The sequence below is a fragment of the Stegodyphus dumicola genome, chromosome 6 (genome assembly GCF_044657685.1).
Source record: "Stegodyphus dumicola isolate Sdum_Otavi_A_Nest chromosome 6, ASM4465768v1".
In the NCBI taxonomy this organism is placed as follows: Eukaryota; Metazoa; Arthropoda; class Arachnida; order Araneae; family Eresidae; genus Stegodyphus; species Stegodyphus dumicola.
The window spans coordinates 67,351,459-67,378,592 of NC_140773.1; the positions used below are offsets into that span (position 1 = coordinate 67,351,459).

At 31.2% G+C, this 27,134-nt stretch overlaps 2 protein-coding genes across 6 annotated transcripts in view; both read left to right on the forward strand.

Moving 5' to 3' along the window:
* Nucleotides 1–254: 254 nt before the first annotated feature.
* The window catches only part of LOC118193935 (ATPase family gene 2 protein homolog B-like), a 177,979-nt gene continuing 151,099 nt past the window's right edge, over nt 255–27,134 (forward strand). For 4 of the 5 annotated variants that reach the window (XM_085818473.1, XM_085818472.1, XM_085818471.1 and 1 more), the window contains exons 1-2: nt 8,646–9,912; nt 10,291–10,473. In XM_085818473.1, coding sequence (XP_085674599.1) covers nt 8,869–9,912; nt 10,291–10,473 — 1,227 coding nt within the window. In that variant the 5' untranslated portion in view covers nt 8,646–8,868. Of the gene's footprint in view, nt 375–8,645; nt 9,913–10,290; nt 10,474–27,134 lie in introns of those variants that run through there. The other variant, XM_085818475.1, reaches the window with a different exon arrangement.
* On the forward strand, nt 2,291–4,357 carry LOC146996769 (uncharacterized). Its single transcript, XM_085818476.1, has 2 exons — nt 2,291–2,505; nt 3,932–4,357. The coding sequence occupies exons 1-2, from the start codon at nt 2,419–2,421 to the stop codon at nt 4,355–4,357; spliced, it is 513 nt and encodes a 170-aa protein (XP_085674602.1). The 5' UTR covers nt 2,291–2,418.

The window sequence follows — 27,134 nt, forward strand, 5'->3', positions numbered from 1 at the left end:
TATTTTTACTGGAGCTGGTCGACGTGTTAAAATTCCCGATAGATTTGATTTATGAATTTTGTTGCAATTTATAGGTAGCCTATAAATTGCGAGGTGGGAGGTTGTTTGAGTAATACCAGCTACAACTCAACTCTGTTTAAGTTTTATGTTTTAAAAAATAAGCTCTATCGTTTTAGTAAAAATAATGGCTTCTAAATTTTTGTAAATATCTGCAATTAAAGTGTTTTTCCATATTAAATCCATAGTTATTTTCGAATACTTTAAAATGCTAGCGTCCGTGAAACAGGACTATGGATAATTTAAAACGGGAAAGAACACAATTATGACGATATTTCACAATTTCTTTGAAAGAAGTGGACACTGTTCTAAAAGCAGTAAGTAAGATTGATTTGATATCTGCATTTAATATATTTAATGATAAAGCTGACAGATTATTTCAATTAGATGGAAAAGTTAAAGTGAAATGGCTAGAAATGGAAAATTTTAATAAAGATGAATTTTCTAATGATATGGATTTAACGGAAAGCTATCGAAATCAGTGGGTTGCTATAAAAACAAAAGTTGATTTAATATTATCAACCACTGAAAGAAAGGGCGATATTTCCAGTGTAGTAAATGAAACCAAGCTAAATTTCCGTCTTCCTAAGTTAGAATTGAAACGTTTTGATGGTAATATTAAAAACTGGCTAGGATTCTGGGGACAAATTAAAAAGATTCATGATGATGATAGCATTGATGTAGATGAGAAATTTCAGTATCTTTTCCAAGCAACTGAAGAAGGTTCATTAGCCAGAGATTTAGTTGCAAGTTTTCCACCATTTGGCGAAAACTATTATAATGCTATTGAACAGCTGAAATCTCATTTTGCTAAAGATGAACTATTAATTTAAATTTATGTTCGTGAAATTTTAAATCTAGTTTTAACGCAAGCAAAATGTGGCGAACTTTTTACTTTGCGGATTCTGTATGATAAATTAGAGACTCAGGTGCGAGCATTAGAGACTTTAGGGGTAACGTCTGAAAAATATGAAGCAATGTTATATCCTTTAGTAGAATCAGCTCTGCCAGAAGTTCTTATTAAGGAGTTGGAAAGCACACATAACCGTGTAGAAAATAAAGACAAGATGAACGTGTTAAGAAATTTATTAGAATTTCTTCGTTTGGAAGTCGAAAGTGAAGAGCGGTTACAACTTGCTCGATCAGGGTTTGCGAATGATCAAGTTGAAAAATTGAAAACGAAACAGAGTTTGTGCAATTCTTTGACTTTTTATTTTGGCTTGCGTAGGGCCGATTTTTACCACAAAGATAAAATAACATGGCAAAGAATTGCACAAACCCGGTATCCATGTACACATCAACCTATTTCACGACCATGAGCGCAAACACGCAGGCGCCATTCGGACCGAATTATTGTCAAAATAGGATGGGGATTTTCTTTCCCTCCAGCATAGCTCTTTCCGGAGAAGAGAAGACTTTTCACGTCGCAGCAAGTAATACCGTCCCTTTTGGGCGAGTCTATAAGGCCCGTCTACACGTACCGATTTATCGGCAGACTTTCTCGCAGAGAAACAATTTTTAGGATGTGCGCATGCGCTAAAAATCTGTCATGTTCTCTGCGACGATTTCAGAGCTAGTGTTCACCGCTCACTAGCCGACGATAAAATCGGCGACTCTAGCCAATTAGATTGCTTCCAGAGATCACGTGCTTTTCTCTCTCATTTTGGAAACATGGCGCTTTTTCGTTGGAGCGAAAATCAAATTTTTCAATTGATTGATTTTTATAGAGACCATGCTGTGTTGTGGGACACAAATAACATAAATTATAAAAATAAAAAGTTAAAGGATTCCCTTATTTTGGTAAGTTATCTTCCCGTTACTTTATAATCAAATATTTTTTTATTCGTGATGAAAATTATTTTATGTTGGTTAAACAAATTACAGCTCAATTTAATACAATATTGCTCAATTTTATTAGCTGATTAACTGATGTATCAATATGATTACAGTTTTCAGAACTGTATTAGTATTTTTTAATTATTCAGTATCATATGCTATTTTAAGATTTTGCATATTTATATTTCTTATTTGAAATTTTTGTATTGAAATTACACTGTTCCTTTCTACTATAGTAATCTTTATTCTTTATTTGTTCTTTTTACTCATATTGTTACGGTTTTCATAACATTATTGTCTATTTATTTAATAGTAAAGGTTATCATTTAAAGCACAGTAGTTATTTACTTTTTCTGAAGCATGGTTATTTTAACATTTCAGGACTTAAGCACACAAATATGCGTTCCAAAAAATGAAATTTAAAAAAAAAAAAAAAAAAAAAAAAAAATGGAGTAATCTGCGTACTCAATTTACAAAGGAGAAACATAAAGAGAAAAAAATTATACATCTGGTGCAAGCACTGCAATGCAGTACAAATCGGCATGGCAATTTTACACATCGTTACAATTTTTAAGTGATGCCGTGTCCTTAAGGAATACTGTGACTTCTTTGGTAAGCCATTACTTTTTAAATTTATATAATTTGGCTTATAAAGTAAATAATTTCCCTTTACTATTTGAAAATTTATAGAATTGTTTTTAATATAGGCAAAACTTTAACAGTTTTTGTGATAAATAAAATAATATTGTTATACATAGTTAGCTGTGTAAATTATATTAGCCAAATGTGCTAAAATCTGTCGACCATGAGCATAACAATACTTTAGGCAACCATGCTCATAAACATTCCTTCAGTCAAGCAACATTACCCTCATTCTTTTTCATTTATAAAAATTTGCCAAACTTGAGGTGGTTACGCTAATATGTTAAGTACTAAAAAATAAAACACTTATGAATTTTCAAAATGCTTCTCTAACTTTTAGCATTATTCTTTTCTCAATGTACACAGTGATCTGTTTTCACTTAAAAAACCAATAAATTGCATAAACTTGTACTGCACATCAACTGTTTACCAAACACATCTCATCGCTGTTTGTGTTAACAGTTTTGTGAGAAAATACTATATTCTGCAGAATTTTTACTGCAGTTTCTTCCATTGCTGGCAGTTTCCACAAGTGATATTTTAAAAGTAAGTTAAAGGTTCTCAACTCCCCAAAAAAATTACAATGTCTGTCAAAATCATTAGAATTCCAAATACAACAAAAATAACACAACAATTAAAACATTGCTTGACTGAAGGATTTTTATGAACAGGGTTGCCTGTGAAATTTTTATGTGCAGAGTATGGCAATTTTTATTAAGGTGGTTGAGATAATATGCGACTACCTCTAATTTAAAAATATTAATAGAGAAACATGAATTCTTATTGCATTTTAAGTAATTATTACTATCAAAATCTTACTCATATTGTTCAAGTTTTTACAAGTAAATGAAGTCCAACCCCGCTTCACATTGAAAAGTTATAAAAATATGGGATGTACATGCACAGATACTGTTCTTTTAAAAACACTCAAATTATTTCTTTTTACTGTAGTAATTATTAGCTTTGCTTTCTTCTCAGTTTTTATATATATATATATATATATATATATATTTGTAAATTATATATATATATATACCATTTTCAATGATAAACTTATATTCACAGCTAAATCAGACATAAGTTAGTCAATATTTTGTTACTTTTAACATACTTAAACATAAGCATTAACTTCTTATATATTTTCTTTTAAATATATGTATTGCATGTTTTTATTGATACCAAATATGAATTACGAGTTTTTTTCGTATTCTTATTCAAGATATTTGATTATTCAACTTTGATATCTCTTGAAAAATCAAGCTTAGGAAATATATTCATGATCCTTATAAATATTTATTTCTGCATGTTTTCCATAGCTTGTTAATTCTGATTTGTTATATATGAATGAATGATAGCTGAAAAATAGTAAAAATTAAAGTGTTATTTTAATTTTCAGGATTTTAATGATACTACTACACAAGAAAGAAGTGCAGAAGTTACCAGACATTCTGAGATGTTTGACATCAACGATTTTGAAGACACTGAAGAGACACAGAAAGAGGAAGAGTCACAGAAAGAACTATGTCATTCACAAACACAGCTAAAAAGACACACATCAAACACTACAACTTCAAACAAAAAACAGAAACACGATCACATTTACACAGCAGCCACAACAACACTTGAAGAAATTTCTACAATATTAAAATCAAAAAACACTACTCCAAATACATTTACAAAGTTCGGTTCCTTTGTTGGTTCCGAACTAAGTCTAATCCGTGACCCTCAACTCCTCACAGACACAAAATATAAAATATACCAAATTCTCACAGATGCACAGACAGAACAAAATGTATTAGATTCCATGAACAACACAGAATAAATAAGAAACTTAGATATATTTTGTAACATAGAATAAAAATAATTATAAATAATCTTTATTTCTTTATCTTTTATTATAACATATATTGAGAAATCAAGGAACATATATTGAAAAATTAATAATATTTTATATGTTTATCTTGCCACGCAACTTTTCCTTCATTATTTACATAAATTTTATCACAAATTTTTTCTCGCATCAGCTTTGCTTCAGCAGACCCTGTGTTATAACCATTTTGTTTACACAGGGATTTCATCTTACTTAGCGATTCCTCATATCGCCATGATCCAGGTATAAAATTAAAGTCCTCATCTTCATGATCGATTAGTTCTCTTGGTGTATACAATTGCCTGGATGGTCTTTCTCCTAGAAAGTTATGCAAACAGCAGCATACAGAAACAGTTTTATCAACTGTCGCATTAGGCAGCTGTATTGGTTGCATCAAGATACGAAATCTATTTGATAATATCCCGAATGCATTTTCAACAACACGCCTTGCCCTGGACAGTCGATAATTGAAAATCCTTTGCTGAGGAGAGATTTTTTTTTAACCAGGATATGGCCTCATCAGATAACGTTTCAAAGAAAATGCCTCATCTGCAACCATAAAATAATTCACAGGATCACTACCTGGAATCAAAGGTGTTGGGCTAGGCAGATCGAGCAAGTTATTGTCTCACATCGAAAATAAACTTGTTTGAGCAAAAACTCCTCCGTCTGATATTCGTCCATTACATCCAACATCAATAAATGTAAATTTATAATCTGCATCAACTGATGCCATCAGCACAATGCTGTTGAAACTTTTATAATTGTAAAAAGTGCTGCCACCCCCTGCTGGTGCTTTTATCATAACGTGTTTTCCATCGATGGCACCAACACAGTGTGGCAGGTTCCACTTTTCAGCAAAAGCTTCTTCTATGGCTTGCCACTCCTGAGCAGTGTTTGGTGTCTACGAAATGAGAAAATAAGTATTAATTATGAAACTGAAAAAAGGATGCGAATACAAAATATAAATGCAGAAAATGCTATTTGAATATTGGCAAATAGTAAAATCAAATATTTTATCAATGAATATTAGCTACTCATTTGTTATAATAAAATTCACATCAGAGAAGTAGATAAAAAAATGTGCTTAAATATTTTGGTTGTGTTCCTATGTTTCATTTATTATTTAATTTTTTCCCATTTTTTTCTCTCTTGTTTTTGATTAAGCTACACCATAGATTCTATTTAAAGTTTTTAAAGTAATGAATGTGTCAGATACAATAAATGTAATTAAAGCTAAGTGACTGTGGGTAAATGAATGTTTTTGATCACAATAGCCATACAAACAGAAAAAGTGATAATTTTTGGAAAATAAACGATTAAAAAATAAGCTGTTGTTGTACAAACAATAATACAATAAACAAAAAGTGCTTATGCTTGTTTGTACACAAAAACAGAATTTTAATTTAAACAACATGTTTAAACATTTTATAACTGAATATATATGCTTCTTAATTTGAAGAAAACTCAAAACTAAAAGTGTCTATTGAAGAATTTTGGATGAACCTATAGGTGGTCAATTTAGAAGATTCATTATGTGTTTTATACAGGGTTGATACTAGGTTGTCAATTTGCTGACCAATGCAATCTCTGCAGTTCCTACATTCTATTGCTAGATGCCTCCCTAATTATAAAACAATGTTTATTATGTTTATTATGATTTTTCCAAAATCAAATAATCATATCTCTTCTTATAAATTAAAATTTTATTTAAATATACTGAAAAGCATAGACAACATTACGACAGACTAACACTCACATTGAAAAAAAATGGTTCATTCTAGAATTTGAGTCAAATTATAATCTAGAGCATGGACCAACAAACTGGTGCCTGCAAAACAATTTTAAAATTTTAAGAAGCTGACGAGATATTTTAATGTTGAGTGGCAAAAACAATATCATTTATAACTTAAAATTATTTTCTTAAACTGTTGGTCGCGACCCCCATGGATGTCGCCAAAACATTTTAGCAGTTTTTGATAATCCCTTAACTTATTCTAATAATTTTACAATTACCAAACATTTTTACACAATGTATCTGAAAAATAGATAAAGATAAGGCAATACATAAAGTTCTCTTTCTAACTGAACAAAAATCTGATTTTGCGAATTTATTTCATAATAAGTTATGGCTACAAAAGCTGCGTTATTTGAGTGACATATTTGAAAAACTAAATGATCTAAATTTGTCGTTTCAAGAAAAAGGTTGCAACATAGTCATATTCAAATTAAAAATTGATGCTTTTATTAAGAAAATGACCATATGGAAAACAAATGATGGAAAAGGGTTTGTTGCAACAACTGAATTTTTAAATGAAAATGATGAAATAGATAAATCAAAAAGATGACTTGTTGAAAAAAATGATAAATGAACATCTTTGATGTCTTGAGAAAAACTTTAAGAAATATTTCCCTTCAAATTTTAGTGTCAAAGAACTAATATATATTGTGAAACTATTTAGAATTAATGTGGAAAATATTACTCATTTGCCATTCAAATCACAAGAACTTGCTGATTTACCAACTAATTCGGGATTGAAACTTTAATACGAAGTCTTCAGAAGATTTTTGGCTAGCAATTGCAAAAGATTTCCTACAATTTCTGAGACTGCCATAAACTTTTACCTTTTTCTGCAACATATTATTGAGAGACATTTTCATCTCTAACCACCATAAAATCAAGTGTCAATCAAAAAAGTTTGCAACTATTTTATGACTTTAATTGTAAATAGGTTACTTAAATTTAAATATCGCAAAGCCTCGAGGACTATCTGTGTAAGAGGAGAGAAACCTTCGTAGAGGCCTTTCTAAGGGAAACTGGCTCATATTTATGTTACACATGGGGTAACCACAAAAACCAACCATGCAGTCAACCTGTTCGCCTGGGAAGGAACCCAAGCCAGGTCGAACTACCAGTATACAGTTGTCTTAACCACTCAACCACTGGTGAGGCTCTTAATTCTAAATAGAAAATTATATATTGCACTCCTGTAATACTCTTTTTAAATGAATCACATTTCAAGGAAAACAAGCTCTGAAGTTAATTCAATATTACAAATTTGAGAAAAATTCAACTTAATATTAGTATCCTGATCTTGTAAAAATGAACATTTTTTTAAAAATTAAAAGGTCATGATGTTGTTGTGAATTATAAGACCTCATATGTAACATTGATATATGAGGTTTTAACTCACCTTTATGTAATATTGTATGCATTCCCATAAAGCATCCAATACTTCTGGTATCACTCTTGACAATGTTTGTTTAGGTATTCTAAACAAATACTGTAAATTTGAATAGGAACACCCTGTAACATAATAAAAAACTTAAAAAATAAATTTATTAAAAATGATTGAGTGATATAATTATGATATTTATTCATTATAAATTTCTCAAATTTTAAAAAATAGTGATTAAAAGTATTGTTTGAATTTGTATTTCAATTTTTGTGAATTTGATTTATTAATTTTATCAAAATTAATTGATTTTTTTCCAATAAAATAAAAATTAACTTACCACCAGCTAGAAAGCGTAAAGTAACATGCAGCCTCTCAGATGGTGAAATTGCACAACGCATAATCGTATCCTGTTTTTTAATTTTGCTGCTCACTAAGTTTAATAAATAATCAAAATCGCACGGCATCATTCGCAAATACTTTCCAAATTCCACCCTGTCTTCAAAACGCAGCTCTTGGAACAGGGTATTATGGGCTCCATGAATATCTCTGCGTTTCACCCAATTTCTCGTCCAAATACGCTTTCTTTTTTCTTCTTCTGCAGCAGCAGCAGCGAAGATCAAAATCGCAGATGTTGCTACAGTAGCAATTAACGGGAAATCTTCATCCATTTTTTATTATTGTCGCCTAAATTCACTCCCCCACAGTTTCGTTTTCACAGTTGTTGATAGTGTGACGCTACATAGGGCGGGAATTCTTCCTCGGACAGTGATTGGTTAAGGCATTTCCTGTACCGACGACAAAATCGTTGCGTGTAGACAAGCAAGCTCTCGCAGATAAAATCGTACGAGAAAGTCGGCCGATAAAATCGGTACGTGTAGACGGGCCTTATGTGTTTTAGCACAACGCCAACCAGGGTTGCGCTCACGGAGTATAATGACCGTGGTTGCGCTTCAGACGGTCGAACTTTCTCGATAAATGAAACAGCAATTTCGCGATAATACATGGAGTAACCTAAAGTCAACTCTAACATAAATATCTTGGCCTCGGTCCAACCTGGGTTTAATTATGAGATTCTCAGGCACTAGGAAGACATCCTTTAGCCTAGCTGCTTATTTGACAAGTTATCCACTTTAATATCTGGCAACAGAGATATATTTTCGGAGAAACATACATTTAGGCGCGTGATATGTATTTTCATGTTTCTTGATGTTGTTGCATTTATTGTACATTTAATAAGTATACATGTCATAATACATTTATTAAGTATACATGTCTTAAATAAACATGTCATCGAAAATTCCGCTAAAATCAGTAGATGATGTAGATGCTTTTTCTCAAAAGTGCATTATTCCCTTCAATATATTAAAATGCACGGATTTAAAAGTTGGTGACTTTGTCTTTATAAAATGTCGTTGTACGAGTTTTATTTGTCGCATTTCTTTATTAATGGATTTAGAAAACTGTATCGCTATTGATGATTCTGTTTCGGTCAGCGTAAATTGTTGCCAATTTCGCCATAATTTTGAAAATGAATTTTTACATTTTCCAGATGCATTCTCACCGCTCAACATTTCAGTGTTTGAAAACATAGAAGTTAAACTTATTCTTCAGGATGAGGAAGATATCATTCCTCTGGTTAGAGAATTTTATACAGATATCGTTCGTAAGATTCTTATCTCATATGTATTTGGAAGAAATACAACAATTAAATGTCATGGTTTTTCTCTAGCAGATATGTTTCACATTCATAGCATAATTATATGTGAAACATTTAATGAAAATAATGTGTTTGGTCGTCTTTCAAGGTCTGCTATTGTTGAAATTAGTCAGATTTCTACCCTAGAACAAATAAAGCAAAAGAATAAATTCAGTAATTTTGTACTCGGAGGAGCTAAGAATGTTATAAAATTGCTTGAATTAAATTTGTTGGAATGTAAGCAGAATTTTTCTAGAAGAATTTTAATTACAGGACCTTCTGGATGTGGAAAAAGTACCGTGGTTAAAAAATTTTGCTGTGATAATAACTCATTTTTTATTTTAATTGATGGCATAAAAGTATGTAATTTAAGTGTAGAAAATACTAGTAAATATTATAACAGTATCATATATTCTCTGAAGACTTTTCCAACCCGGCCTTGTATTCTTTTCATTGATCATATAGAACAGTTTGCCTCGTCAGGGATAAACCAGTTTCACAAGAATCTTAAATCAGTGTCCAGAGTGGCACATTTGATTGAACATTTAAAATTCTCAAATGTACTAGTAATTGCAGCAACTGTTCATAAAAATTTTCTTCATTCAAGTATGTCAGAATTGTTTCATGAAGAAGTATGTATGTTATAAATAACTATAAAAATTTATTTATAGTTTAAATATCTCTAAAATGTGTAACTAAATATGGTTTAAATTCAAGAAAATATGCTTTTGTTTAATTTTAATGAAAGCATTATTAAATGGAATTAAAATTAACATTATTCTTGCATCATAATGCACTAATGGATTAAAGCTTATTAGAAATGCAAAGTACAGTTTTGTAGTATAATCCATTTAAAACCTTATTGATTAGTTACAAACTATAATTATTCAATTTGGAATGTTGCTTTAAATTTTGTCACATGTATTATAAAATAGAAAAAATTCTAATCTCTTTTTTTTTTTTTTTTTTCATGTTTGAAAACTTTTACTATTTGTTCAAAAATTTTATAGATTGCCTTTGGAATGCCATCCACTGAAGAACGCAAAGAAATATTAGAGGTTCTAACAGAATGTATTCCAAATAAACAAATTGATTACAATGAAATAGCTGCCATGACACCTGGTTTTATTGCTCGTGATATAACATTATTAGTAAAGGAAACAATTTTGAAGAAAAAGAACAACTGTGCTCAAGTATATTCTTGAATTATTTCTTGCCATTTTTATTTTAGTAAATGTTTATAAAGAACAGTGTATTTAAGATCAATAAGTAAATCCTTTTATCCATGTATATATGGATAAAAGTGTGTCAATGTTTATATAGGTTTAATATTTTGAATAATATGTTTGTATGAAAACTATCATTTTGTGTAAATGTGTTTGATCTCAGTTTAACCTTTTACACGCCAGTGTCCCATAAATGGAACTTTGATTTTAAAATTTTATAAAAAATACAATTTTATTCACATTGCTTTGTAAAAATTATTACATGGAGAGAAAATATAGATTGGTTTTTTTAGCAGCAATATAATGTTGCTAAACTAAAAAGTATCTTGACAAAATAAAATCCTTATTTCGCCCTTTTTCTTACTTCTTTCCGAGCAAAATTCATATAAAATAAAAAATTCAACAAATGTTTTTATAAATCAATTAGAGTAATTAAAAAGGATCATTTTATGAATAGATAGTAAGTTATCATAGAAAGATGATAATTATTTTTTACTATGAACCAAGAAATGTGGATGTTCCAGAAAGGGAACATTGGTGTGTAAAGGGGCTAAAATTCCATAAGCGGGGTAAGTTAGCACCAAACTATTTTGGCCTTCAAAATTTGGCGAATTTTTTAGGCGGCAATGAAAGCACTAAAATGTGATTTTTAAATGTCAACAGAATAGTAACTTTTAAGTTTTGCAGTAGAGAAACGCCGTTATTTTATGTAAACAGAATAGTAAAATGAGATGATAAAATACTAGACGAGTAAAACAAGTCCAACAGCTTTGCAAGTAAAAGCATAGTCCTATATATATGTAATTCATCATAAAATAGTAGAATGAACAATTCTTGTAAATAATTATTAAGTAAATAAATGTATACACTTATCAGATCAGAGCACTAAGTCAGTTGTAAACGTAAATAGAATAGCAAATTATGTGTATTCAGCATCATAAACTAACTAAAATATTTAAGTTACTATCGTCGTGGAATTCAACACACTAAACAACTTTCGTTCAAAGCTTTAAATATTCCACGTCTTTCGATTGCCACATGCAAGAAACAAAACAAAAAAATTAACTAAATAAAATTAAATGAAAACATTCATAAATTATAAACATCATGTCATATGAAATCCAACATTCTCCCATCAACAACAACTTAACCTTCTGCAAATATTTATATAAATTTAATATTAAACTTATATCTAACAATAATATTAAACAGTAAAACTTTCAAAAATAAACACAGTATTTCAAAATTAAATTTGAAAAAAAATCTGGCTACACTAAATTTGCACTCTTACAGTTACCGAAATAAAGTTCTAGGTTTGCCACAAGAAAACATACAGCAGGAAATCCCAACCAAATTAAAATTGCGCCAAATAAAAAACTCTCGCTAAGCTTGGCGGTCACCTCGATTATGGAATTTTAACCTGTAAAGGTATATTTTTTAACATTATAAAGTTACTGTGATTACAGTGAATAGAAGTATATAGAGAGATTTTCTAAATATGAAAATTTTCAGGAAGTATCGAGAAATAATGCTGTAGAAGTAACGAGAAATTGTGTACTCGTATGTATTCGTTACTCGGTGAACCAGTACTCGTTACTATCGTATCGTTACTCGTTACTTTCGGTAAAACCGATTGGTATCCGTATCCTGAGCCTATTTTATTGGCATACGGCCTATGCGGTAGGGAGTTTTGCGTCGTATTTTTGGGTAGAAATAATTCACCTCCTTTTGTGGTGACACAAAAGTCAGAAGTGCCTACGGAAGGCCGTCAGGAAAATAGGAAAAAATAAATAAAGAAATAAAATAAATATTACAATAATAACATTAATTAGTAATTAAAATAATAAAAAAATACTTATTAAAAAACTTAATAATTAAAATAATAAAAAATAGTGATTAAAATAATGAATAATTAAAGTAACATAATAATTAGCAGCTGAAATATAAAATACTTATAAGTAAAATTTAACAAAACTGTAAAGACAAATATAAATTAAAATAATTCTTAAATTTATGATGAATAGTTAAATTATTAAAGTAAAAGACCAGACCTTGTCTTATTGGCTTAGTACCTTTTCGTCCTTTCTCATTTCATCCCAGCTTCAAAAAGTGTCATTTTGTTCACTGCCTTCCCCCACCAATTCCCTCTTTCCCATTTTATCCGCTGTTTGAAAAAGAGGTGTTTACTTTACGATAAGACGAACGTCTGTTTACTTCAATTAAAATGGTTTAGAAGAGATGACTGTTTCTACTTCGACTTAGCTTTTGATTTCTAATACCATTTATTATTTTATGCAGATGAATTATGCTAAGCAGAAGAATGAATTTCAGACATGTTCAGAAGGTGTATCTGAATATAATAACATTTTTGTTACATAGTATCCATTTTTTTAATTTCACACATTTCTAAAGCAACAGAACCACGGTATCACTATTTTGGCACACACACCAAAAACATGTATAATTAACATTAATGTTACATTCTTTATTAAAAGTAATGGGTCCTCTTTAAATGCAACCATTCATGCTTTTTAGAGGATTTTTACATGTCGTGGTCTTAAAAAGGTGATGTTCACTACCAATGTTTGTTTATGTTCTCAATACAGATTTCTTAGAAAGTGACCTCTTAGAGATGTCGTAATTAGATGATTTGCTATAATTATTTTCTAATAGATAACGGAATTAATGTAATTTAATGTCAATAATTCGAAGAAGCAAGTTTAAATACGGTGCAACAAAAATACAGAAGTATTTTAAATAACGAAAATATTCATATTTTGTCAATGTCAAATTTTAAAAAGAATTAATTTTAGACAAATTATGAAATTTAACTTTTAATGTTGTCTTCTGGTTCCTATATTTATAGCTGGCAAAGTTTTATACTCGTTATGAAAAAATAAAATACAAGAAGTTTGAGTTCAGTAGACAGAGATTGACCCGGAAATTTAATTTCAAAATTTGCAGTGTTTGATGCCATTTGTAACTTGCCTTCGGGTATCGCTTAATTAAGTTAGAATAATTCGAGGAAATAAGTTTAAATGAAGTGCAGCAAAAACAAGCATAATTTAAAAAGTTATGTGGTATCCATATCAAATTTCACTTTTCATAATGACAATAAAACTTTCTCAAATACAAATAAAGAAACTGGTTGGTGTATTTAATTATGCCAAAGCACACTAAAGCTATCTGCCTAAAGGGAGGGATACCTTCGTGGAGGACTTTCTAAGGTAAACTGGCTCGTATAACGTTACACATGGGGAAAACCACGAAAACACCCATGCAGCCAGCCCGTTCGCGGGATTCAAACCTCAGACCGAACTACCAGTGTTCAACGACTTTACCACTCGGCCGCTGGTGGGCTAAAGAAACTGGGAGACCGCATTAAAGATTAGATTTCGTTATTTGTCAGTTATTCGCTATTTCGTTCGATGCTTCTCCCCATTCCTTTCATCAGAACCGCTAATAACGAAAGGGTGAATTTCTAGTAAAGCATGTATATTATTCAAAATCGTAAAAAACAACCTTATATTTAGCGTAGGTATAATGAAACACTCAATCGATTTCGAGGGCAGCTAAAGGTCCCTCCTCATCAGGAAAAAGAAATACATAGAAAGAAGAAAATAGGATTCACAGAAACACGTGGTGCTTATCAGCACTGCACGTGGTTATAACTAGATTTTTAATCAGAGTTGCACTGGCCGCCTACTTTTACTGAGCCAGGCTGTCTGATCAAGCATAAAGAAATATTAGCGAAGTTAAAATAGGGAGCGAGGGGCAAATGCACATTACGCTCAAAATCTGAACTTCAAATAATGGAAAGCAACCACTGAACGGATTTTTATACTCTCTGGTAGTACCAAGTGCGAGGAGGTAACGCCATCTATCGGCAAAAATAATTGAATTAAGACAGTAGAATTTTAAAGGCATTAGGAAGGAGTGGATTGGACTTCAAATCATTAACTAAACTTTCTAAATCTTTTTGAATGTGAAAAGCCTCAAGAAAATCCAATTCGCCTATGGAAGAAGCCTTTTGGATGATTTTTGCAGACCCAAAATCAAAATTATGGTTAAAAGTCCAGCTATGATACGCTATTGAAGACTTGTTAATTTCCCCTTTTTTGACATAAGATTCATGTTCCTTGATACGAAACTTCAACGCTCTTTTTGTTTGGCCAATATATCTTAAACCACACTGACATGATATACTATAAATTCCCCAAGAATTCAAGACAGAAACACAATCTTTTAGAATCGAAGGGTGAATTTTATTAATAGGGGAGAAACCGACATGAAAATTGAATTTCTGGAGAATCCGTGCAATTTTATAGCTAACAGAAGGATAAAATGGAAGCACGACAAGGTCATTGATATTATTTCTAACAGTGGAATGTCTTCTTTGATGGGAATCTGAAAATTTTTTGACGGCTTTATCAATAATCACGGGAGAAAATCCACGGTCAATCGCAACTGCTCTCAAATAATTAAGTTCATTGGTAAGCAAAGATTCAGAGGAACAAACTTTTAGCGCGCGGAAAACATAATAGTAAAAAGAAGCCATTTTTTGCTTAACAGGGTGGCATGACTTGGCATGGGGTGGTAAACAAACTGCAAAGGGTTTACGGTACACAGTGGTGCTAAAATCAGTTTCATTGCGGATTATAAGAATATCGAGGAAGGGGAGGGAATTGTTGGATTCAATTTCAAGAGTGAATTGGATGGCTGGATCAATTGAATTCATAATAGATAGAATCTCGGATAAATCCTCTTTATAACCGTCAAAAAGTGCGAAAGTGTCGTCAACATACCGAATCCAAAGACGAAAAGATAATTTATCAAATAATTTCATCTCAAAATAGTGCATATAAATGTCAGCAAGTACCGGACTGAGAGGATTACCCATAGCCAATCCTTCAACTTGACGAAAATATGCATTTTGGAAAACAAAGTGGGTTTGACTTAGAGAAACTTTAGTAAGCGAAACCGTTTATAACCGTCAAAAAGTGCGAAAGTGTCGTAAAGAGGATTTATCCGAGATTCTATCTATTATGAATTCAATTGATCCAGCCATCCAATTCACTCTTGAAATTGAATCCAACAATTCCCTCCCCTTCCTCGATATTCTTATAATCCGCAATGAAACCGATTTTAGCACCACTGTGTACCGTAAACCCTTTGCAGTTTGTTTACCACCCCATGCCAAGTCATGCCACCCTGTTAAGCAAAAAATGGCTTCTTTTTACTATTATGTTTTCCGCGCGCTAAAAGTTTGTTCCTCTGAATCTTTGCTTACCAATGAACTTAATTATTTGAGAGCAGTTGCGATTGACCGTGGATTTTCTCCCGTGATTATTGATAAAGCCGTCAAAAAATTTTCAGATTCCCATCAAAGAAGACATTCCACTGTTAGAAATAATATCAATGACCTTGTCGTGCTTCCATTTTATCCTTCTGTTAGCTATAAAATTGCACGGATTCTCCAGAAATTCAATTTTCAAGTCGGTTTCTCCCCTATTAATAAAATTCACCCTTCGATTCTAAAAGATTGTGTTTCTGTCTTGAATTCTTGGGGAATTTATAGTATATCATGTCAGTGTGGTTTAAGATATATTGGCCAAACAAAAAGAGCGTTGAAGTTTCGTATCAAGGAACATGAATCTTATGTCAAAAAAGGGGAAATTAACAAGTCTTCAATAGCGTATCATAGCTGGACTTTTAACCATAATTTTGATTTTGGGTCTGCAAAAATCATCCAAAAGGCTTCTTCCATAGGCGAATTGGATTTTCTTGAGGCTTTTCACATTCAAAAAGATTTAGAAAGTTTAGTTAATGATTTGAAGTCCAATCCACTCCTTCCTAATGCCTTTAAAATTCTACTGTCTTAATTCAATTATTTTTGCCGATAGATGGCGTTACCTCCTCGCACTTGGTACTACCAGAGAGTATAAAAATCCGTTCAGTGGTTGCTTTCCATTATTTGAAGTTCAGATTTTGAGCGTAATGTGCATTTGCCCCTCGCTCCCTATTTTAACTTCGCTAATATTTCTTTATGCTTGATCAGACAGCCTGGTTCAGTAAAAGTAGGTGGCCAGTGCAACTCTGATTAAAAATCTAGTTATAACCACGTGCAGTGCTGATAAGCACCACGTGTTTCTGTGATTCCTATTTTCTTCTTTCTATGTATTTCTTTCTCCTGATGAGGAGGGACCTTTAGCTGCCCTCGAAATCGATTGAGTGTTTCATTATACCTACGCTAAATATAAGGTTGTTTTTTACGATTTTGATTGTCACATTAGCGTGTTTCTCTTCTAGTCTATGTATATTATTGTTCATTATACATTTGTCACATTTTTGCTTTCTTTCAAAACAGCGATACTGTGGTTCTATTGCTTTAGAAATTAATAAAAGGGGCAGTATGTTATAAAAACCTAATTATATTCAGATACACACCTTTTGCACATGTTTGAAATCCATTATTCTAATCAGAATGTCTACAGAAAATATTGAATCAATATTAGAAATCAAAAGCTAATGAAGTAGTAAGAGTCATATGGTGTAACCGGTTTTAATTGAAGAAAACAGGTGCTTGCTTTATCTTAAAGTGAACAGCTGTTTTTCAAACAGCAAAGAGCCCACCAGCGCTCGAGCGGTAAAGTCGCTGAAGACAAATAGTTCGGTCCGGGGTTCAATTCCTGGCTAACGGCTGGCTGCACGTACGTTTTCGTGGTTTTCCCCATGTGTAACTTGCATATGAGCCAGTTTCCTTTAAAAAGTCCTCCACGAAGGCATCCCTTTCCTTAGGCAATAGCCCTAGTGTGCATTGCCGTAACCAAATAATCCAAAACCGAAAAAAATGGAATTGGGAGGGGGGAGGCAGCGACGAAACGTCATTTTAGAAGAATAGGCTACATAACCAAATTTCTATCTATATTCTGGTAATCAGTACATTATTTGCTCCTCAAGGGCCTAAATTTAGCTAATGCTTGGCTTAGTTCTTAAATCGCAATTTCAGCCACAGCCCCCAAACCAGACGATGTCTGGTATTTTATTTCATTACTTAGTTGTTCATCATTAATTTAAGAATTAATTAAATTTTCATTTGTCTTTACACTTTTTATTGAATTATAATAATAATCATTTATTATTCTTGTTGCTAATTATTTTATTATTGTATTAGTTATTTTTTTTATTTTTTATTTTTATTTGTATATTCATCTTTCCTGATGGCCTTTCATAGAGCTCCAGCACTTCTAATTTTAAAAATTAAGTCCTGACTACAACCAACGATTGCGAAAATAAAAGTCAAGTAACTTACCTAGTGATAAATAAATAAAATAAAAACCAAGGCTTTTATTTTCGCCTTACTTGGCTTTTATTTTATATTTATATATATATATATGTGTGTGTGTACTTTACATTTAATTATAAGGATATATATGTATGTACTATGTACTTTACATTTAATTATAATTTATTTAAAATATACATATTTACGTTTTGTAGTATTACCAATTGCAATAAAAAGGGAGGTGCACATCTAGATGTTATAACGGGCCCATATACAAAATTTCAACGTTCTAAAACTAATCGTTTTTGAGTTATGCGAAATGCATATGTACATACTTACACATCACGAAAAAATCCCTTTCAAGTATCAACTTAGAGTCATAATCATTAGTCATAAGTATCACCCCTTAGAGTAAATGGTATTACATTTAACAATAAGTTTTTTTGAAAAAAGAAAAAAAAGAGAATCCTTCATTGTGTTCGTACGTACAGACGTCACCCCAAAAAATAATTCACATGGATTCCATAATCGTCAAAAACAGATATTTCCGTTAAAATATGATACCCAAAAGTTTTCTCGATTACAATAATTACTACCATTTTATTTGATACAAGGAAGTAAAGAACATATATATTCTTATATAAACAATACCTAAGTGCAGTATATAAATATTTCAAATCAATAAAATCTCACTATGGCACGCTCAAGGGAAAAAAAAATAAATAATCATCTAAATTTTCAAATTACAAACATAAATAGCAATAGTAAAAAGCAAATACAAAATAACGCTTCACGCTATCAAAATTGCTCATCTTCTTAAATATCAACAACTAAACTAAATAGTATTTCAACTAAAACACATAATGTAAACAAGAGTTTGCCCGATGCCCAAAAAAATTCATAATTATCTATGAAAAATATGAGTGCATTGTAACGCAACCGTATCATTCGTATTCAAACAGCAACCGCATCATTCATATTTGCATAGAAACCGCATCATTCGTATTCGCATAGAAACCGCATCAATCATATTCGTATAGCAACCACATCATTCGTACTCAAACAAACCGCATCATACGACAGATGAGAGTAACAAAATGAATTTGTGAGTACCGAATCGGTACTTCGAGTCAACCGATGTACCCGTTACTCAGTAACGAATACATGCGGTTTTCTCCAGCTCTATCGAGAAAAGATATTTATGGCATTTGATCTATTTTCAATTCTCGTATTTCCCCCTCCTCCTTTCCCCTCACACATTCCCATAAGGGTTTGAAGTGGGTTACTCACAGTTAATACAGAAAAGCATGTGACCTTTCTTAATAGAAATGCCGCTCAATTTTAAAGTCATATATATTAAAGTGTAGCTGCCCACATGGTATAGTGGTTAGGGGAGCCTGACTGTGATACTGAAAAGCTAGGATTCGAATCCTGGAGAAAGCATAGATGTAAAATTTTCTGTCCCTTCATATGAGATAACAGTGGCTGGCTAGTAGTTGCCTTCACAATAAAATGGCCACCACTTCTGGCCTTAGTAGTGGCCAATGCTTATAAGCAAGGGGCTGCCATTAAAAAAAGTATATACAGTACAAAGTCCGTAATACGGACTCGTTGGTACTTCGGCGATTCCGGATTAGGGTTTTTTTTCGGATTATAGATCATCAATTTAAATCTGGTAAGATGGCATGCAGAAATTATAAAATTAAAAATATGAAACCGTAGTTTATGAAATAAAGAGCAATTATAATCTAAAGGGTATCAAAATTTACAAAAAAAAAAAAGCTTAACATTTTTTCAACACGTGCATGCGTAAAGCATACATTACGCATAGTCGAAATTAGACAATTGCAACCAGAGAACTATTTGATGTGCATTCGTGATATTTATAACGATGAGGAATTTGATTTAAATCATATCAAAGGTGGAGTACATCGAAATGAAATACTACATTTAGTAAGGAATTATAAACCAAATAAAAAAAAAATCTGCCCTGAAGATAAGGATATTGCTGACAGATCAACTTCCAGTTCATTGTGCGCCGTGACGTTTCCCCACCTCTGCAGAGCAGCGTGAAATTGATAAACAGATTTCAGAATGGTTAGAAAATTCTTTTTGACATAATCAAAAGTTCAAGCTTACTTTTATAAAATTGCTCTAACAGCCTGCAAAAAATAATATGCCGTATCCAATTAGAAGATTAAGGAACAATGCAATCTGCAACATTAACTGAAATAGATAATTACATAATTTTAGCTTACTTATACCGTCTGTTATACATTAAACGTGCATGCGTAAATGTGTTATTCGCATGCATAAAGGTATTATGCACATATGCAGAAAGTTCGTAGCTTTGAGGTCCGGATTATAGATCATTCCTGATTATGGACGTCCGGATTAAAGACTTTTGACTGTAGTAAGTAGAACTTTTAATGGCTACTAATACTCAGTAGCCATTAAAAGTGTGTTATTTGTAAGAAGGAAATGCATATGGTCGTGACGCCGTCGATATATGAATTCTAGTTCAGATAATTTTAGGAAGTTTTTGGATGCTGTTAAGGAATTTTGTTTGACTGAAGACAAAGAAATTTATTAATAAGGTGAGTGGATATTTCCTTTGTGTAATGCTACAATGAATTTCCTTTTTTATGTTATTTTATTGTTTGATTTAAAATATAGTTTATTGAGGTTATATATTTTTTGTTGGCTGCTCCTTTGACTTATTAAGTAAATATAGATCGATGTATACATGGACAAAGGGAGTGCGCAATGCCAAGTTTGTGCAATTCTCTGATGTTTTTTAAGTGAAAATAGGTCCATGTGTACATGGATACTGAGTTTGTGCAATTCTTTGACTTGTTATTTTGTCTTTGTGTAGTGGGAAATTTGGGCAAAAAAAATCGCTATTACACAAAGCCAAAATAATAAGTCAAAGAATTGCACAAACTGAGTATCCATGAACCGCCAAAAATCGCCAGTTTTCGCCCAAGGGTCACCCGTAAATATATTTTTGCTGAGATTTCCATTATTTTCCCAGTGTTTGTATTTTTCATCAGTGTGTGAACATATGTTATGCTGATGTCTCATTCAAAACCATTTCAGACTATTGAAGAGGCTTTGGAATATTTTTATACATTATTAGATGATGAAGAATGTGTTGTTATTTGTCAACTGCCTCCAGAAGGAAGTGGATGTTTGACAGAGGGAAATCTCTGATAAGCAGTACTTGGCACAATTTTTTTCACCATCTTGAATTGTGAAAATTTGCCATATCCTTGGTTGGGAGGAATTTTTTTATGCCAAAAGCGAAATGGCATCAAAAGGAGCTTTCTGAAAAATTCCCTTATCAGCCCAATATCGGAGGAAAAGCTCTGCTGGATGAAAACCGCATAAGGCAAAGTGTAGCATTTGCATTGAGAAGGTAAACCATACACATAGAACAAATTGTAAATGATTAGTTATTGTCGTGATTGAATAAATCTACATTACTTTTTTCATCATATTATTTTAGATTATGATATATCTAACTCCAGCATTATTAACTTTTATACTTCTCTTTTTTAATTCTTGAACAATTATCAGTAATAATGGTTATATATGTTTGAAAACATGTTCTTTATATAAATGCAGTAAGGATCGTGAAATGCACATAGTTAAAGATAAAAGTTTTAAAAAATAAAATATGCATGTATTTCCACAGTGATATTGCATCCCTGAAATGTATTTCAGGCTATTCAAGTATCATCCAGTCCGGTTTATACTGGACATTCCGGATTCTTTCATGCACATAATTTTGCTTAATAAAGTTAAGAGGGTTATTTTTATACCTTTTTTCCGTGTTTAAGTGCAAAAACAGTTTTCATGTAGGTAAACAAGGAGATGTAATCTTGCATAACTGCAGGGAAACAAGATTTGTAATGCGTGCTTCTATGGCTTTTCACCACGTTATGCAATTGTTTAAATTTCGGAAAGAGACTGATCAAATAGAATAAGGTTAATTGAATTTGTCTGTATTTATTTCATGAAAAGTTAAATTGTAAAATATTATTTTTGTGCAATTTGAATGTTGTCTGTAACCATGATTTCAAACTGGCAGCCTCTAAAGCAATTTTATGCGGTTGGCAAATGTATTTCGGTTATGCATTTGTTGCGAATACAGTGATGCAAAGATTTCTATATTTTACTTATTTGAAGTTTGAGTTTACATTGCATTCATTACTATTAAACATGAACATGAGTAACACATCAAAAATTCTATAAATATAAATAATATTCAAAGATTTGAAGATACAAATTTAATTAACCTTTATTCATTTTTTGTGAAAAATCAAAGAGACTTTTGCTCATGTTTCGGCTAATGGTTTAGATTTTTCACTGATATACCCAACTTTTAATCCACAAAATTTTCTTTATAAAGAAATCAGTAGAATATGCTTATAGCTTTATACTAACTTATTAGCATTTCTAAAAAATTTGAAGCATTTAAAATTTTCTTTATACTGACCTTTTTAAGTCTGGTAACTTTAGAAAGGGTATACAGTCAAAAGTCGTTAATCCGGACTCGTCGGGACTTCGGCGATTCTGATTATAGATCATCAGTTTAAATCTGGTAAGATGGCATGCAGAAATATGAAATATGAAACTAAAAATATGAAACTGTAATTTATGAAATAAAGAACAATTATGATCTAAAGGGTATCAAAATTTACAAAAAAAGCTTAATATTTATTTGTTTACTTTATTAAACATTTCTTTCAATGTAAGTTGTTTAAGTTGCTTCGTTTTTTATGTGATAATACATTATCTTTAATTCTATAAACAGACATAATTTCTTGTTCAGTTACAAAGTTTTGCTGTTCAAGTCCTATAATTGCTGTGTCTACCGACTAATTTGTCAATTGAAATTTTTTCGTTTTCAATAACCTCTGTCACTTTCTTCGCTATCGGAAGTGAATTATAATGATGAGGAATTTGATTTAAATCATATCAAAGACGGAGTACATCGAGATGAAATACTACATTTAGTAAGGAATTATAAGCCAAATAAAATAAAAACATCTGCCCTGAAGATAAGGATAGTGCTGACAGATCAACTTCCAATTCATTGCGCACTACAGCGTTAAAGATAAACAAAGTTTAGATAAACAAACGTTAAAGTTTAGATAAACAAAGGATATGCCTTTATCTATTTTTTGCAGCAATTCCACTTTTTGTTTAATGAACTTCGAAACATACTTTCGCTTTGTAGATACTTAACATATTAATAAATATATATCAGAAATTCTATTTGACATAATTGAAAGTTCAAGCTTACTTTTATAAAATTGCTCTAACAGTCTGCAAAAAATAATAAGCCGGATCCAATTCCAACAACGCAATCTGCAACATTAACTGAAATAGATAATTAGATAATTTTAGCTTAGCTTATACCGTCCGTTATACATTAAATGTGCACTTGTTAACGTATTTTGCGCACGCGTACAAGCATATTCACAGCCGTAAAGGTGTTTGCGCAGAAAGTTTGTAGCTTTGAGGTCCGGATTATAGATCATTCCCGATTATGGGTGTCTGAATTAACGACTTTTGACTGTATTTTATTCTATATTATAATCATTATATATTAAATCATTTTATTCTAATTAGAAGTGAAATAATATATTTAAATCTATAATTGAAATTTTTAAATGAATTTGTAAAGTTTATTTAGAAATTAATTATATGTAAATACACATGGGATAATGTAAGCCATAAGTACGGAAAAGGGGTATATTTTGTAATTTTCTTGTGTAAAAATAAAATTATCTTATTCTAATTACAGATGTAATTAATTTATTTATAAAATAATTAAACAGTGAATTCAAAATGTCTACTCGCAAAATCACGTGATCATCAGCACAAAGTTTTATCTTCAAAGTCACAGCACCCCTTAGACAGATAGCCCTCGGGGCTTTGCCATAATCACACACACACACAAACAAAGTCGCAACACCCAATACAAAGGATCTACATAAAGAAAGAAAATATTCCTTTCCTTTTCCCTATCTCGATTAACACCTAAGCTAGCAACCTAAACGTTCTTCCCATTGTTAGGTGCCTAACTTCCAAGTTGGCAAAAGAGCTTTCAGGAATCTCACCAAGTGCCAGTTATTTTAATATCCTCTTGACAGATGAGGAAGATGAAGATATTTTTGAGCCTGTTCTGCGAGCAATGTATGTGGGAAAATCGAAATTTCTAATAAAATAAATGGTGATGAATATCTCGTGAAATCTCATTTGATCCTAAAGAACTTTCATCTTCAAAGGGAAGGTCAAATTTGAAGTGAACTAAGTCGAATGAGAAAAACATTGAAAATTGGTGGAGAAAAAATTGAAATTATAACAAAATTCTAAAAGCTGGCAGCATTGAAAGTATTTGTGAAGTGTTTCCTGAACTAGTTACTTTATCTCCAGTTGGGATTTTTCACAAGTTCATAACTAGAAAATATTTGCTGCCTTTAGCAAATATGACAGGACTTTACACAATGCAGAAAGGAGAAGTCTTAGTTGTAGATGAAAATAATATAGGACAGTTTTTTGGATTACTGTTGTTTAGTGGGTATCACCAATACCTGGAGAATATTTATACTGGAGCACTCAAGAAGATCTATCTGTTCCATTTGTTTCTTCTGTAATGTCCATAAATAAATATAGAAAATTGAAAAAAAAATCATATTATAGATAACCTCGTTATCATTAGGAGATAAAGTGAGAAAAGTTTCTCCCTTTCGTGAAGAACTGGGAAAAAATTTTCAGCAGTTTGGCATCTTCCGTTCTAAACTGAGTATAGATGAACTAATGACCCCCTTTTACAGACGTCATTCAGCTAAAATGTTAACATAAATTGCTAACAATTATTGTAAAATTCTTGGTAAAAGTATATTTAAGGATGCCCCTTGTTGAAAATTGGCGATTGGCTAGCAAGGCACAATTTCAAGATGGCGACTATACAAAACCAAAATAAGAAGTCAAAGAAGTGTACAAACTTGGTGTCCATATACACATTGATCTATTTTCATTAAAAAAAAAATAATCAGAATTGCCAAACTTGGTATTGTGCACTCCCTTGACTTTGTCCATGTACACATTGATATATTTTTACTTAAAAACATCAGGAGAATGATGATGTCATATAATGTTAAAACAAAGTTACTCATCACCAAAATTGAACAAAATGTGTAGCCAGTCAAAGCTTAGTAAACTGCATTTTAAATCACACAATGAAATAGCATAAAAAAGGAAATACATCTTATCGCATATACACACTACAAAAAGGAAATATCGACTTGACACATTTAAAAATTTCTATGTCTTCAGTCAGTGGCATACAAAATTCTTTAACAGCATCCAAAACTTAAAAAAAAAAATTATGTGAACTAGAATATGCATACTGCCGTCACCACATAAATTCACAAAAATAAGTCAAAAATATCCTCCATAGTGCGGGACTATTGGTGGTATTTTTGCATGAACCTTTCTTGTGACAAAGCCATCTGAACGTTTGACTATACTCATTTCCTTCATACAAGCAGGACATTTATAATGACTACTAAGTAAACCTTCATTTACACACCAGTCCATGCTTTTTCTTCCTTTTGTTCCAAATCCACAAATCTCATCATATACTGTCATTTTATAGTGTGCAGCACAAAATAAGCAAGATACTTCCTAACTGACATGCAACAAAAAAATAAGCCCTTACAAATATTTTCTCGTCAGTAAAATTCACTGCAATCACCCAACCAGTCATTCCATAATATTCAACAAATCAGGTTACCATAAATGAAACAACAACTTGGCGATAATTCAAGAGGCACTTTAAAATATAGACTAACCAAATTCTTTTATAAATTCCTTCTTATCAACAACTTATATCAACTTTGTTTTAATTTATTGAGAAAGTTTTTTTCCTGTGAAAGCTTCATATCTTCTCCTAAGAAACTTTAGTTGAGTAGCTTTGTGGTTCTAATGGTGTAGCCTACTTATTTCTATGCTTAATCAATGTTGTTTTCAAAATACTAAAAAATTGTGGACACAAATATTGTTTTGAATTTAAATGTCATTAATCATGTTTTATATAAGCATGTAAAATTTTTTTTTTCATAATTCTTATATTTGAGTGTGAAATTGAATTTTCACCGCAAATTGTATAAGTTACCTTCACATCATAGTGTGGCATTTAAAAGGTTAACTAACAAAGTCTTCTAGTTTTGTCATCTTTTGCTTCTTGTTCTTAACTCAAGCCTTTGGAGAAATCTGCAAATTTAGTGAGTATTTTTAGGAAGTGTTTTAGACCATCTTTAGATGCTACTTTGGTAGGTGGATGCACAGGTTTTTGGCAAAAAAAAATTACATTTGGCAGTAGATGATAGTTGATACGACTTATGGCAACCCATTGCTATACCAATGATTTATGGAAACCCATAGTTTGAGTGTTGTAGCAGTTGAAGTCATTTTATTTTTAAAATAATGCATTATATATATATATATATATATATATATAAATTTTGCATTTTAAATATTATTTATGGCTGTTAAGTATTAAAAATTGATTTAATTTTGAATTTTTATTTGAAATATTGATTTTATTATTTATGATATTTTAAATAATTTTATACTGTGGATAATGTAATCAATGTTGTCATTTTGTTTTAAATATAATGTTCTTTAGTATCTATAAATTTCGTATTTTAAATATTATTTATGGCTGTTAAATATTAAAATATGATTTAATTTTGCATTTTATTTGAAAAACTGTTTAAACTGGTTTTATTCATAATTATTGAAATAATTTTAATTTTTTTCATTGAAGTCTAAATTAAGATTCAGATTTTTTTATTGATGCTTAAAAGTTATTAGATACTCGACAAAAACATAAGTACAGATTATTCTATTACTTTATTCTTAATCAAACTACTTATTGTAATATTGGAGATACAGATGTGGGTAGTGCTGCTGTTGTGAGTTTAGCTAGAAGTGGTGTGCCTGATCTGTAGAAAAGGTAACTGAGAATTCAGTGCAAAAACGTTTTGGTTAAGCTTGCATCAGCAATAGTTGAAAGAAGTCCATTTAAGTATAGCTTGGCCAAATTTATTTCTACATTAGATCCTAAGCTCATTACATATAATGAATTTGTATGTGAGAAAAATATGGAGAGGTTACTGCAGATACTGTATGAAAATGAATGGATAAATTTATACACAATTTTTGCTTCACATCATTTAAACTAATTTCCTTGAATTTCATCAGAGGTATACAGTACAAAGTCCAAAACCCAGAATGATCTAAAATTCGAACCACTAGCAACCTT